Raw genomic sequence first — 14,682 nt, 5'->3', positions numbered from 1 at the left:
GGGGGGGGGGGGGGGGGGGGGGGGATGCAAAGAAGCGTGGTGGTGTATGCAATGTTTCGGGCGTTTGGGATAGTTACTTAGCTATGGTGTGGCGTTTGTCCATAAAACTTGTGTGAACTTTGTCAATATCAGAAATGAGTGTGATGTTTCATTAAACGGAGCAAATCGAGGATAATCATCGCTGGGGAGGGTCATTAAGTGTACCTCACTTTGAAATGAATCCCCAATAGTAAAATCAGCAATCCTTGAAGATGGGTATCTCAGTAGGTACACGGCCCCCATCAAGGAAGACGACAAAAGTCAAGTATGGGAAAGAAGACTCGATATAATGAATAATGCCTATCCATGATGATATAACATACAGGTAATGCAAAGCCAAAAACACCCATAAGACATACCCCGTCTAAACAATGCAAAGCATCATCACCCCTTCCTTCATCGAACAGAAAAGTGAAAAGGAAAAAAAAAAACTCCAAAAGCCAAACAAGCGGTATGGATCTATGTTTCTTTTTAACGCCGTAACCTCTGCTTCTCGGCTTCATCATCATCATCATCATCGCTCTCCTCCTCCTCCCCAACGACGTAATGCTCCGGCAGCTCATCATCGGGGTTATGCCCGGCCAGCCTGTCGGCCGCCCGATCCCTGTACTCGTCAAACTCGTCGTCGTCGTCGCTCCCGCCCGCAAACGCGTCGTACAGCTCCCCGCCGCGGGTCCGGCGAGACTTCTTGCCCGCGCCGCCGGGTCCCTTCTCCGCGCTGTTGAGGCCTTCCGTCTCCTCCTCGTCGAGGAGCTCGAATTCGTAGTTGTTGCGGGGGTTGTTGCGCAGGCGGCGCCGGCGGGCGATCCAGAGGTAGACGCCCAGGCCGCAGCAGAAGGCGGCGATCAAGCCCATGGCGCCGTAGATCCAGATCTTGGCCTTGGTTCCAAACGTGGGAAGCCACGACACCCACGAGGACGCGCTGGTCGTGCTGGATGGCGGCGCGGCGGGAGTCCCAGAGGCGACCTTGTCGTGCTCGGTGTCGGTCGGCTTTCCGTCCGCAGTGCCCTCTTGAGGCTTCTTCGTCTCCGTAGGCTTGGCTCCGGGCTTCGTCGGCCGCACGGGGTGATCAGTGGGAACGGTTGCCGCAGCCGTCTTGGTTGAGCTTGCTACCGAGAGGGACTTGGTCGACGCCGCACCCGACACGGTAGATACGATCAGATCGTGGTCGGCGTCGTCATCCTCTGACGGCATGGGCAGGATCCGGGCCTGGCTGGCATCGATGCTCTCGCCCCAAAGCTTGAGGTGCCAGTCGATGAAGTTGCCCTTTTCGCTGTTCACCTCCGTGTCTCGCACCACCAGCGTCCACCTTCCAACGCCAGACTCGCCCCTGATGAAAGCATTAGTATCAACTTGAATCGTCCCGATAACACCTGCAAGGTGAGAGAAAAGCTTACCAGTGAGCTACACTCATAAAGGTCCAGTCATCGTAACCGCCCTTGTGGTCGTCCTGCTTGCGAGTCACCGCAATATGGCTGATGACGTTCTCGGGACTGATGAGATCCACGCTCAAATCGCCACGTCGAGTATGCTCGACATTCATGGTGACGGTGACATGCTCCAGACGAGCCAAGTTGGCCTCCTTGAGCATGTCGGCGGTCACGTCAAAGCTCACAACCAAGCCGTCGTTGCCTTGGGGAATGTCCTTTTTGATGTGCAGCCAAGGGGAAAAAAACCAGGCCTGGGGCTTCACTTTCTGCCACGTCTTGGCCTTTTCAACCAGTGAGTACGAGTCAATCTTGCCATAACCAAAGGTATGGCTGAATTGTCTCCCAGCGGCAGTCGTCTGCCACTCAGCATCTGTCTGGTCGGCCAGTTGGACGGCCGTGTCCATGGCAAGGTACTGGAGGTCTCTCCACGTCAGGTCCGGACGGACTTGCATGACCAAGGCAAAGATACCCGCCGCAAGCGGTGCCGCGGCCGACGTACCACCATGCATGCCATAGCAGGAGTTTTCTCCGACATCAGTAGTGTGCTGCCATGGGTCAGCTACCGACGGTGACTTGAAAAGGGGGGAGTTGGGGAACAGCACTCACTATACCGTCACCGCCACCGCTGCTGTAGGTGACCACGAGCAGGGCAGAGCAGTGCTCCGAATAATACGGGTGCTGGCCGGCACGATCAACGGCGCCAACCGTAATGCTGTAGATGGAGTTGGTGTATCCATCAAAGTTGCAGTTGTCGCCGCTAGCGGCACCGTTACCACTAGCAAAGACATAGATGGAGCCGAGACCTCCTCGGCCCTCCTGGACGCCCTTGAGCATGGCTCGTCGGATGAGGACGTCGGGGGCTTCCATGGATCGGCCATCGTCCGGAGGCCCCCAAGAGCAGGAGTAGATCTGGTTGTCCTGGAACTTGTAAATCATGGCCTCGGCCTCGTCCGCATCGCTGATGGCACTACTAAGGATGCGAATGCCGGCAATCTTGGAGTCGTAGGCAACGCCGAGGCCGCACACATCGTTGCGGACAGCAGAGATCTCGCCGGCGCATCTGGTTCCGTGCCTGTCGTCGGACAGCTCGGGCTTCGGCTCCGGGTCGTTGTCGTTGAAGTCCCACGAGCCTTCGGCGAAGTAATTGTCCTTCAGATCCCGGCTGTACATGTCCAAGCCGTCGTCGACCATAGCGACAGTCGCGTTCTTGCCCGTGATGCCCTCGAGCCAAAGCCCAGTTACATTGACGTCGTGGCCAACCTGCACCGTGTTGAGCAGATGCCACTGCTCCTTGAATATCGGGTCGGAAATCTGCAGCTCCTCCATGACACTCTCTTGCATCTTGACAACAGTAGCGTCCGGCGATTGAGGCAGGCGGGGCAGCAAATCGCTGGGCGGACGCGGCGGAATGATTCTCTTTTGCAAATGGTTGCGAGCCTTTTGCTTGGTTATCAAAAGGACGCCGTCGAGAACGTCGAACCCGCCAAGGTCTCGCTTCCTCCTCTTGCGCTCCCGAACCTCGTCCCTCACCAAATCTCGCTCATCCTTCTCGGCGCGGAAGACGTGGTGGTCGGTGAGCTCTCCGAGCTGGCCCTCGTGCGTCAGGCCCAGGCGCGCGGCAACGTCGGCAGGCTGTACTGAGCGGTCGAGATGCAGGACGTAGTAGTCGTTCTTGTCGTAGTCTCTGGCGATCCTGGCGGCCTGCGACAGGGCCACCAGGCCGGCGAGCCCGAGAACCGAAGAAATCTTCATGGCGGCGGAAAAGCAAAACTGAAAAGGGAAAAGGGCAGAGCGCCCACGGGGGAGGGAGCTGGCGCAAAGAAAGAAAGGGATGGGCGTGCGTTGGAGGCGAGCGAGTTGCAGCTACCAGCACATGGAGCTCAGCGTCTTCGTTGTTTCCCCCCCTTGAACAGATCGAGTGGTGAATCAAGACGTGCCGTCTTCAAAGTAGTAGCTGTTAGCAGATGTCCAGAGGTCGCGAATCGAGAGTCGTGTTCGACTTGCAGGTGCGGGTTCAGGAGTCGAGACGCCTGTCGCAACTCGCCACCGTCGGTCGAAACGCAAAGGCAAGGCTGCGCCATCCGCCGCCAATCACTCAGGGGAAAGCCGACTCACCCAGATTCAAGGAGATCTCTTCTCCTCGGGCTGCCCAAGAAGACGGACCAGCGGAAGAGTATAATGATGCGCAAAAGAAGAGCAGCGGAAGAAGAGGCAGAAGAAAACAAAAAACAAATGGAAAAGATGGGCAAGAACTTGAAGATGCAGGCTGCTGTCGTGGCCCTCCGTCGAAACCGCCGTGAATAGAGACGTCAATCCTCGTCGTCGGGGGTACAGGTACCTGCAGTCCTCTCGTCGTCTCGCCGCGGCCGCACCATCAAAACCAGCAAGCGGCCTTGAAGCGTTGTACTGCTACCGGCGCTAGGTAGGGGGCGACGCTAGAGGCTGGAAGCCGCGCCACTAACGCAGCTTTTAGAAGGTCTGAGCACGTCCTCAGCGATGTTTCCAAGTCTTGCGCAAGTCTCTTGTACCTAGTGCTCTGCCTCCATTGTCGCCCAGGAGACCCGTAGACTCTACTTTGGCATCGACACCTCCATTACGAAACGATTGATCCCTCCCATCAGGGTCTCTGGCCGCGGGACCCCGTTTTGGGGGGCTCATCAATTGACGACTCAATCTATTGATCCTCGTACATACGCTGCCCAAGGCACTACTAATGACACGTTGCCGCAGTAGATGCTCTGGTCTGCCATCGCGTGTCGCCTTTCGAACCTCTCCGGATCACAATACTTTCTTTCCTTATTACTATGTAGTCTCGACAAGTAGTGACAACTTTTTGTCGTTGGAATCGTTACTTGGCTCTTCTCAGCGTTCGCTGGTACTTATGCAGGCATTTTCAGGCTCCGCTGTCAGCGTCTGTTCAAGCAGGTGTCAGCATGCATGTACCTCATCAATGACAAGGCTGAATCATGAAGTGGCGCCAATTGCAGCCTGGAATCACGAGAAACAATTCCATGCCACCATATCGAGCTCAATAACAGAACAAGTCCATCTTTCCAGCCCTTTTCAGCAAAATAAAAGATCCCAACTCAGGCGCCTCCATTCAACGCGACAATAGGAGGTAAGAACGCTAGCTTGCCAATAGACAGAAAACTAGAGTCCCATCTTCCCACAGCAAGCAATAAAAGATCTTTATCCCAGCCAGTCAAACCCATACCTGCACAACAACATGAAGAGAAACTAAGACTTCAAAGATGAAATACTATTAAACAAGGCTGCCAGAATCCGCACATATCGTAGCCACTCAATTACCTACCTATATAACCCACCTCCAGCCCCCCCACCCGTCCCTCTTCCCACATTCCCCCCCATTCTCCAAAATCCCAAAACTCCGGCCTTGTTTTGGCGCAAAAACTCCAACCGGCCCGGACACACACAAGCAAGAAAAGACGGATGGCGACATCCGGGCCCACGGGAGATGGGCCGGATGGATACATGTGCTCTTTGTTTAAAAGTCATCAGTATGTAATGGCAACCCAAACCCCAGCCTCTGGGAGCTCCTCCATTGCCCATGTCCAAGAATCTCGCAAATGGCCGAAGCCGGAGCCCAGGGGACCCGCTTCTGGACCTTTTCTCGACTCATGGGCACAACGACAGTCGTTCGCAAACTTCCAATGACGGGAGAATACGGACAATTGACCGATTTGGTTGTGTCAAGTTGTGCCGAATGTACGGATTGGGCAGGAGTCAAAGTGTGGTCAAGTCTACGAAATGGTGAGAGTCAAGATAGCAGTCTCTCTCTGTGTGTGTGTGTGTGTATCGAATGAGAATTCATTGTCTCCCCATGCGCGGTATCGTGAAAAAAAGGCCCAAACTTTTTTTGTTTTGCAACAACTCAACCACAGTGGTATGCCCTCGTCAACCCGGATCACCGTGATCTTTTTTTGCCGAGTATCCATATGCAAGTACAAGAAGAAAACAAGAGAGAGAAAACACCAATTCACCCCGATAGATTCCCCTCAACATCACCCGTCAACTTTCCACTCAGACTGGCTTATTTCTGGTTCTCGGGTCGCAGGGAGCTACAAAGAGGTGACGCTGTTAGCCAAATGTTCATGGAAAGGATGAAAAGTTTGTGACTCACCGGACGGCCTTGCCGGCTCTCCAGATCTCCAGGTTTCGAATCTCCTCCAGCTCGGCCTCGTACTTCTGGCGGTAGTCGGGCTGGCTGTTGTACTCGAGCGATCGCTTGGTCTCGGAGCCATCCTTGACGCTGTCGTACAGGCTGTTGAAGACGGGCTTCAGGGCGTCCTTGAACTTGGGGGTCCAGTCAATGGCACCACGGCGGGCGGTGGTGGAGCAGGCCTCGAACATCCAGTCCATGCCGTTGGCGCCAATCAGAGGGTACAGGCTCTGGGTGGCCTCCTCGACGGTCTCGTTGAAGGCCTCGCTGGGGCTGTGGCCGCGCTCACGGAGGACCTCGTACTGGGCGAGGAACATGCCGTGGATGCCGCCCATCAGGCAGCCACGCTCACCGTACAGGTCAGAGTAGACCTCCTTCTCAAAGGTGGTCTTGTACAGGTAGCCCGAGCCAATGGCGACGCCCAGGGCGACGGCCTTCTCCTCGGCCTTGCCGGTCACGTCCTGGTAGACGGCGAAGGAGGAGTTGATGCCACGGCCCTCGCGGAAGAGGGAGCGCACAGTTCGGCCAGAGCCCTTGGGAGCGCAAAGGATGACGTCGATGTTCTTGGGGACATCGACCTTGGTGAGGTCCTTGAAGACGGGGGAGAAGCCGTGGGAGAAGTACAGGGTCTGCGGCGGGAGGGCGCCATGTTAGTCACCATTCGAAGTACGGTTGCGCCTCAAATCAAATCAAAGGGCTGTCTCACCTTTCCCTCAGTCAGCTGGGGCTTGATGGAGGGCCAAGTCTCGGACTGGGCGGCATCACTGAGGAGGTTCATGACAATGGTACCACGGGTGATAGCCTCGTCAACCTCGAACAGGTTCTTGCCGGGAACCCAGCCGTCCTGGATGGCATCGTTCCATGACTTGCCGTTCTTTCGGACACCGACAATGACGTTGAGGCCGTTGTCGCGCAGGTTGAGGCCCTGGCCGTGACCCTGGGAGCCGTAGCCGATGAGGGCGAGGGTGTCGTTCTTGAAGTAGTCCTGCAGGCAATTGTGTCAGTCACACATATCACTTGCCAATTGGCCATCCACGACACTGTTCCAAGCCATGCAAGATGAATTGGAATCAGATGCCGGGTCTTCCTTTCTGCTTGAGACCCGCGGATGACTCTTTTGAGGACTCGCCAGCTACTCACCAGAAGCTTCTCCTGGGGCCAGTCGGCACGCTCTGCACAGCAACCATTGTCAGATCTTAGATCACACACACACACAGCAATTGCAACGTACCATAGACGTCCTCCTTGACACCGGCAAAGTCGACGGTCTTGAGGCCGCGAGCCTGCTGCTGGGACAGACCAGCCAGAGCCGGGCGAGCAGCAGCGACGGCACGAGTGGCGCTTCGAGCGGCGATGTAGGAGCGCTGGGCCACGCGGGGCGCAATCAGCTGGCGGGCAGTGGCCGCTCGCAGGGTCTTGGAGAAAGCTTTTGAAGCCATTGTGCGTGATGATGTGGATGATGATGAAGAGGGGAGAGTGAGGAGGAAGAGGAAACGAAGAAGCGATGTGGTATGGGAGAAGGAAAAGAAAGGGAAAGGAAAAAGGAAAAAGAGTTCCGAGCCTTTTTGGGGGAAGATGAGCAACAAGAAACTTGGTCGCCTTTTGAAGTGGTGGGTGGGGGAAAGGCCTCAGCTTGTCCCAAGTCCAAGGGCCCGATCTCGGTGGCAGCTCTTTCAACCTGTGCCTGTCAAGTCCCAGCGACTACTACCTAGTAGGTATTTTTCGAACCCCCCCGGTTCCCACTGCATGTGAAAAAGGGCTGCCTGTACCTTGTAATGATCCGAATTATTAGTCTGGCCCTGTATTAATAGCGGGTTTATCGCAAAAATACAGTCAGTGCGATGAGTAACAGAGACGTGACGGACAGGCTGGCCCAGCCTTACGTTGTGCATGTAATGGATGTCTTATGGGGTGCGTTGGGCCCTGCTTGGTAGGTACCTAGCATTGTTGTGAGCAGAGCCGGCGATGGCTTCAGCTGACTGTACCGGCACGGTAGTATTACTGCCATATTATTCCATTCAAGTACACCTCAGCAAACATAGTACAACAGCCATTGCGCTCTCAGCATCAAGAGAATAGCAATTCCAACGCAATTCACCCAGCTAGACGTCTTGCATACTGGCTCTGCAAGGCTATGAACAGTCCCCTCGTCACCATCACCATCACCATCACCATCACGACGAAGCTGCTCTTCTTTTGCCCCGGGCCGTGAGATGACGCATCCGCTGGGCTGCACTAACAAGAACCACTGGGCTCAAGCGCCCCCCACCACTTCTCCACGACCATTGCCGCCGTAAAATCTGGCTTCTTTGACAAGCATCAGCTTGGTGACTCCCATGCACCCAATGGAACGTTTCCTATTACCGTCGTCACGAATTGCCCATGCTTTGTAGATATATAATACATGATTAAGGTAATTGCATGTAACCGAACTCGGAATATCCCAATTTCCTCCATGTAGACACATCACATACCTTTCTGTATCAACACCAAGCTGAAGCTCCATCCGGCTCTCGCCAATCTCACTTCCCCGTCTACTCCGTTATCTACAAGCACCCTTTCCCGACCTCTTATTGAAACATATCTTACAATTTCAACGTTACCGGTAGATTGAACTCTGGGGGGTATGCTCACTATTCGTACCTATAGTATACTGACCTATTACGCAGGCCAGCGAGCTTACCCATTACTCACTGTTGGAACTTGTATTATTTCTCTTCTTCTTCTTAGTACTGCTGTCTTGCTTCCCTGCATGCCTACTTGACAGCCCGCATAGTCTATACTAAGCAGCTACTAATCCCAATCCCGCCACATCCTTCAACACCTACCGACCATCAAAAGTGTCAATCACTCCGTGTCTCTCCCTGAATCTTGATATGCAAGGACCAAATGTCTTGGCCAGATGATGCATGTCCTCGTGTGTCAACCGAATTGCTCAGGTTTCAGTCTACGCTAACAAACCAACTGGCTTGACACAGCAGGGCTGTCATAAGGCAGTGTGGTACATACCTACCTAGGTACTACTGATATGATATGAATGATCATATATCAGGCCATTTCGGGACATTTCATGCGAAAAAGCCAAGTGTATCATTACTATGCTGTCGTGGCATCGTGTTGAGATTCGGTGACTAGGAAGGCGGGGATGGATTACAGATGGAGCTTCAGTCTTGATATTGATCCCCAGTCATGGTATTTCCGAAACAGCAGTAGTAGATGTTCGGTATAATCCCCAGAACACTGGACAACGTCACCACCTTGCAATGAACGCCATGTATTTCTATGCTGTACTGTCGACTCAATGAAAGTTAAGGTAGTAAGTAGTATATAAATAGGTGAAACCCCGCGACCAGGCCCCAACCGAGGAGAGAAAGCGGCGGCATATCATCCTCTGGTCCAAGCACTAGCCAGCTTCCTGACAAGACACCGTCTCTTCCGCGAAGAACATGTCAGATGTCGGGTAATGTACACAAGGTACCTGTTTCTATGTGTAGTATGTCGGTTGCTCGTCGCCGGTTGCCGCAATCTGCTCCCATCTCCTCTCCGCCCATCCCAAGCCCTTCAAAACGTGAGATAGGTCTCTTTGCACTCCACAGAAGACTCGGTGTCTTTTTTTGTTCCTCGAACCCTCCCAACTTATTTGAGAACACGGTCGTATGCCGTGCCCTTGACGGTGCCTCCACTCATCGCCGTCCGGACATTCCTCTTGAAGCCCTCCCGATTGCTTCTCAGGTCGTCAGCAGCCTCTTTGTTGAGGGGATCCGAAGCGTTGGGCTCCAAGAACAAGAACTATATCCCCCAAGTCAGCATCACCATCCTGACCACAGGCTTTCACCACCCTTCTTCCCGGGACTCTCTCCCCCATCTCCGCATATCTTTCTGAACCAAAAGAGCATGTGCTGAATGTGTTGTCATACCTGCAACCCCACAATGACCGCATTCAAGTTCAGCACGGGCTTCCAGTCCTCCCGCAGAATGTTCAGGCACACCTTGCCCTCGAGATCAATGTTGGGGTGGTAAATCTTCTCCTTGCACAGCACCTTGGGCGGCTCGTGCGGGAAGTTTTGGTTGATGGCGAAGTCGAACGTGAACCTGCCGCCCCGGTACATGCCCTCGTCCGGCTCGATCGACAGGATAAAGTTGAGGATGTTGTCCGGGTCGGGGAATTCCGTCTTCATCGTCGTGCCCAGAGATAGCTCTGACAAGTCTGTTTTATCCGTCCCAGCAGAATGTTAGCCATCGCAAGCGCTAAAACAGAAGAAAGGATCAAGACTCCAGGGGAAAAGAGGCAACAGGAGAGAGAGAGGGGGGGGAGGGGGTAACCTTTTTGTACTCGCAGCTGTGCCGCCGTCACCTTCTTCCGCTTGCCTCCGGCTGCCTGCCCCTCGGCATTCTCAGCCTCCTTTTGCTTCTTTTTCTGTTTTAAGAAAACCAAACGTTAGGAATCTCTCTCTGGCAACCTCAAGAGGCCCACATGTCCAAGAAATACCATAGACCATATGTTCAACATCTTCGGCTGCTTGATTCTTCGAAGGGGTCTTCTCGCCGGTGTGAGGGAAGGAAACGTGAGAAGAGAGAAGCGGTATCCTAAAATGGCCCGGTCTCGCAAATAGATGGAAGGGGGAAAGCAGAGATGATGTATGTCGGGATGGAACGGAGAAGTAGAGTAACAAACTGGACCGCTGGGCCGGAAAGAGGAGAGTCGTTCAGAGAGCTGTTTCTTTTTCGTCTTTCGAAAAGTCGAGGTTTCGTTTGCGGAACTGGAGATCCGTCATTCGCGGGGAGCGATTCGGTGCTTGTTGACCTGTATGCTGTCACACAACGCCGATAAGGAGATAAGGTAAGCGTCTGGGGTACCGTCGGAATCCTCCGTAGTATATTGGGTCAGCGGCCGGAGTTTAGGCGGCGGCAGGAGAAGGAGGCGGAACCTTCGAATCAGCACACTCAGATCCGAGGTACCTGATGCAAAGCATTCGATATATCAGCAGTTTATAAGCAAAATAAATCATCAATTGTTTTGAATATGTTCCCTTTGTTCCCCTCTATCCTGCCTTGCATTCTCTACATGTACTCAGTAGGTACACCACAAACATTCTTCCAAACTATCTGCAAAACTTTTTTTGGTGGTCTCAAGTCGCCTATCCATCCCAAGAACAAAGAAACATGCTGAAAACATTAATGCCTTAATAACGTTACAAGCCAAGGTATCTGTATATGAAAGAGTTTGTCTACTAGGCGGGCCCGTAATATGCCTGGGAAACCACCGCGCTCGCCCTCACCTTCACCCTCACTGATGCTCCTCACCGGGGGCCGCACCCATTTGCTTTCTATTTTTACCTTCTGGCGAAGCAGCACATGAGACCCGTCTTGCCCAGGAACCAGAGGAAACCGATGAAGCGGATCAGAGACAGCACGGCGGTAGCGTACAGAAGGAACTTGAAGAAGTTGGCAGTACGGCTGGAGGCAGTTCCCTGTTGCGGTGGTTAGTAAACTATCAGGTTATGCGAAAGAAGCCGACCAAGAGATGCTACTACTTACCACAAAACCGGACTGAGCAAAGTCGTCGGTGGTGACACCAATGATGAGGATGATGTTGGAAAACAACCAAGAGACGACCAGACCGGTACGGAAAGATTTGTAACCGTCCTCCACGTCCTTCTTCTCAATCTCCTCCTCCTCCTTGAAGGGAGCCAGGGCTCGTCGCACAGTCTGCTCGAACTGGCTGTCGATATCCTCCTGTTCCTTCTCGATTTCCTCAACAACTACTTCGTTCTTCTCGCCCTTCTGCACGTTGGCAGACGGAAGAGCCTCGGACTTGTCGGAACCCTTGGTACCCCAGGACACGTCGTGCCAGTTGTTGAACGCGTACACCATGAGAATGTTGATGTAGGTCGACATGAGCAGCAGGTAGTGGGGGAAAGAGTGGAACATGTGCCAGGGGTCCAGGTAGAGGAAAGAAGCGATGAAGTAGAGGCCGTAAATGGTGATCAGGGCGATAATGATGACACCGGCAGCACCTGCTCCAAAGAAGAAACTCTTGACAAAGTCTTCTCCAGAGTCAAAGTTGATCTGGTCTTCGATGGGTGTGTTGAACGCTTGCACGACCAGGAAGACGGAGAGAACCAAGATGTAGCCCTGAATCAGCGCAAAGAGCATGAAGGAGGCGATATACGTAAACTTGGAACCCTTCGGCCTGTTACCCAGAGCAAGGATGAACTGCAGGATAACAAACGCGAGATAGAGGTACTTGAGCAGCGTGTTGATGATGGGCGTCGCCTCATCTCCAAAAGGCCAGCCGTGGTGCTCAGACGAGTTGGAGGAAGCGATAACCGGGGTGCCAACAAGGTCCATGATGACCGTGGTGGTCAGGTAGTAGGAAGCCAGAGAAAACCAGGAGAAGATCAAGTTGAGGAAGTTGTAGATGAGCTGAATGTGCAAGAAGAACATGCGGATGATGTTGTGTCCACTCTTGTACATGCGGCCAAAGTGCATCAGCGCATACAGAGAGGCGGCGAACGAACCGTTGAGCCAACGACGACGCTGACTGATGAATTCGGCAGCACCTTCGGGAACGTCTGTCTCACCCTTGGCGGCCTTGATGTAGGTCAGATGCCACTTTTGACCAGCCTTGGCGACCAGCTCGAAACAGAGAATACGATCTTCGGCCAAGAACATGTTCTTCTTGAAGATGTTCATGCCGTCGATACCTTTCTTGCCGAGAATCTTGGACAGGGTGTGATCACCGTGGAAGTACTGCTCCAGAGGACGTCCCATGATGGCCCGGAATCGGTAAGCCGAGAAGGCACCGGGCAACACACTGACGTAGCCAAACGAAGACTCCAGGGGCTTGTCGAGAATGTTGGAGATCTTGTACTCAAAGTTCTGCACGGCGACCAGGGGGTTGAGCAGCTTCTTGCCGCCCTTGCCTAACATGGCGTGAATCTCACCACAAGCACCGCCGAGGTCCTTGTCGTTGTAGAAGCCCTCCCACAGAGCCAGCAGCGAGCGGGGGCTGGGCTTGGTACCAGCATCAAGAAGAATGCAGACTTCGGGGTTCAAGATTCGGCCAAAGGCGTTGAACAGCCAACGGTGAGAGTTGATCTTCTTGGTGTTCTGCTGCTTCAAACAGAAGATGAACTGCACGGGGGGCAGATTCTGCGGGCTGTCACCAGAGGGTCGGATGAGCTGCTGGTTGGGCGTGACGGAGAGCTGACTGGTGTACTCGAAGATGTGAGCGACGGTCTCCTTGCCGTCGACATCCTTCTTGACGACACCGTCCTGGTACACACCGATAGTGGCGAGCACGTCCAGGGTGTTCTTGTCAGCCTTGTCGATACCGTCAAAGACGAAGCACACGACAATCTTCTGCCAGGCAGGACCTCCCTTGTTCCAGAAGGTCGATTTCTTGAGGTTGACAATGTCGCGGATGTTCTGCATCACACCGTGCAGAGTTCTGGCAAGCAAGACCTTGTCTTCGTTGTAGTATGTAATGGCAATCAGCAGCTCGGTGTGACGGTTGTACATGCGCGGCCGCAAGTCGTAGCCGTTCTTCAGGGTGAAGTCGTTGGGGTCACAGGTGGCGGCGGTGTACCGCATCTTGACGAACTCCTCGTTGCCGCCCTCGACATCGCGGTACTGAGGCTGGATCGCGTTCTTGATGGCACTGGGCACGGGGTAGTCGATGGACAGGACGGAGCCCTGGACAAGCTTGACCTTTCGGGTGTTGTAACGCTTCAGACCGCCGCCGGCGGGCTGCTGCTGTCTCTGCACCCAGCTGTCGTCGTCGTTGTCGTGGACAGTGGAGGCGGGGCGGGGGAAGTCGTATCCAGGCCCCTGTCCGTACTGGTATCCGTTGTCGCTGCCCAGGCCAGGAGTGCCGATGGGCGAGGCTCCCGGAGCATAGGACTCGGTGAGACTGTAAGCCGAGACTGGGCGGTCGGGGGGAGTCCCAGCACCAAGTCGATCGTGCTCGTAGCCATGCGAGCCAGGCTCATTCAGCAGATACCGTCCGGCCTCTTCCTCTTGCTCGTGAGGGGGGAGGTGATACTAGACGATGGAAAACAAAAGCAGCGTTAGCCAAGCTTGTCCGACCTGCCCTGTCTCCCCCTTCTTTTCCCAGCTTGATATGGTGGTTACTCACGCTACTGCCTGAGGGAAGATCCTGGAGCGGATGTCCCCCGCCTTGGCCGCCGCCGGGACCGTTGAAAGCCATGTTTGTTTCTTTTTCTTTTCTTCTAAAGATGGTATCAAGACGATGGCTGTTGGAGTCGTAATGCTAAAGAGCGTTCTATCGGTGGTCGTAATTCGTGTCTAGATGGGGCTCTCTCGCCTAGGTTCCCAATAGGTGCAACGGTAGTGTAGGAAGAAGGAAAAAAAGGGGAGCCCGAGAGAGTGAGAAGGAAAAATCTATTGAGCTTCAATGCCAGCTTTGTTTGCGGAAAGCAACCCGACCCCTAACGATACGAGCAATGAGGCACCAGCCTCGGACGGTAGGACTGAAGGTTGGGGAAAGATGGAGGAGTGAAGGTTGACGGCGAAGCGTAGTGGGCTGAAAAGAATAATAAGGGGAGGGAAAAGGCTCTCGCGAACGATTCAGGAGATGCCCCAAACGCAGCTTGCTTTCCCTGGCAGCTTGTTTCGGACAGTACGAGGACGGGCGCACAGTGCGCGGCGGCGGACAGTGCAGTGGACAGTGGCCCAGAATAGGGGACTGCGCTAAGGGGCTTTGAGGGGGGACGCTGAGCCACCTCGCCGGCACTGTGTGCGGACAGCCTCTAAAACGACCGCTGGGCAACGTTTGGCTTAGGGCGCCTTATCAGCCCGTCTTAGCGTCTGCGGTGAGACAGCCGTAGTGAACCAAGGCTGCGCCGATGGTGCTGCTTCTCGCGGCGCTGGACAGAGGCTGGAGGCAGAAGGGCATCACCTGTCGTCATCACGCTGCCCCTCCCTTGTGCAGGATGGTCCCAACCGCGCCCGTGTTCCCTGGAGCCGTTTGTGCAAAGGGCTGATAGGTGCTGGTTGGTTGGTTTCTGC

General features: G+C 54.3%; 4 protein-coding genes across 4 annotated transcripts; all 4 read right to left on the bottom strand.

Moving 5' to 3' along the window:
* Nucleotides 1-510: 510 nt before the first annotated feature.
* On the bottom strand, nt 511-3,221 carry BBK36DRAFT_1112011 (serine protease; the record flags this gene model as incomplete). The annotated part of the gene is made up of 4 exons (XM_024889766.1): nt 511-1,134; nt 1,186-1,369; nt 1,437-2,014; nt 2,076-3,221. The coding sequence occupies 4 exons, from the start codon at nt 3,219-3,221 to the stop codon at nt 511-513; spliced, it is 2,532 nt and encodes an 843-aa protein (XP_024752027.1).
* Nucleotides 3,222-5,373: 2,152 nt separating this feature from the next.
* On the bottom strand, nt 5,374-7,405 carry BBK36DRAFT_1134536 (ketol-acid reductoisomerase). Its single transcript, XM_024892344.1, is given in 10 exon segments — nt 5,374-5,431; nt 5,518-5,548; nt 5,611-6,280; nt 6,348-6,349; nt 6,360-6,634; nt 6,790-6,821; nt 6,881-7,141; nt 7,212-7,247; nt 7,292-7,352; nt 7,377-7,405. 6 exon segments carry the CDS (start codon nt 7,086-7,088, stop codon nt 5,521-5,523), a joined length of 1,215 nt encoding a protein of 404 aa, XP_024752026.1. The 5' UTR covers nt 7,089-7,141; nt 7,212-7,247; nt 7,292-7,352; nt 7,377-7,405; the 3' UTR covers nt 5,374-5,431; nt 5,518-5,520.
* Nucleotides 7,406-9,285: 1,880 nt separating this feature from the next.
* BBK36DRAFT_1138806 (hypothetical protein) lies at nt 9,286-10,159 on the bottom strand (the record flags this gene model as incomplete). Its single annotated transcript, XM_024893267.1, has 4 exons — nt 9,286-9,438; nt 9,567-9,856; nt 9,973-10,066; nt 10,139-10,159. 4 exons carry the CDS (start codon nt 10,157-10,159, stop codon nt 9,286-9,288), a joined length of 558 nt encoding a protein of 185 aa, XP_024752025.1.
* Nucleotides 10,160-10,982: 823 nt separating this feature from the next.
* BBK36DRAFT_1166599 (glycosyltransferase family 2 protein) lies at nt 10,983-13,861 on the bottom strand (the record flags this gene model as incomplete). Its single annotated transcript, XM_024894936.1, has 3 exons — nt 10,983-11,120; nt 11,188-13,695; nt 13,790-13,861. The coding sequence occupies 3 exons, from the start codon at nt 13,859-13,861 to the stop codon at nt 10,983-10,985; spliced, it is 2,718 nt and encodes a 905-aa protein (XP_024752024.1).
* Nucleotides 13,862-14,682: the final 821 nt, after the last annotated feature.

The sequence above is a fragment of the Trichoderma citrinoviride genome (assembly GCF_003025115.1).
Source record: "Trichoderma citrinoviride strain TUCIM 6016 unplaced genomic scaffold BBK36scaffold_3, whole genome shotgun sequence".
NCBI classification, from domain to species: Eukaryota; Fungi; Ascomycota; class Sordariomycetes; order Hypocreales; family Hypocreaceae; genus Trichoderma; species Trichoderma citrinoviride.
This window is presented reverse-complemented; position numbering and strand designations above follow the sequence as displayed.

Excerpts from the sequence above, each read along its gene's own strand:
- BBK36DRAFT_1134536 (XM_024892344.1), bottom strand. The coding sequence starts at position 7,088 with ATGGCTTCAAAAGCTTTCTCCAAGACCCTGCGAGCGGCCACTGCCCGC. Across the intron at positions 6,635-6,789 it reads GGCCCCAGGAGAAGCTTCTG|GACTACTTCAAGAACGACAC; the intron begins GTGAGTAGCTGG and ends AATTGCCTGCAG. Across the intron at positions 5,549-5,610 it reads AGAGCCGGCAAGGCCGTCCG|CTCCCTGCGACCCGAGAACC; the intron begins GTGAGTCACAAA and ends ACCTCTTTGTAG.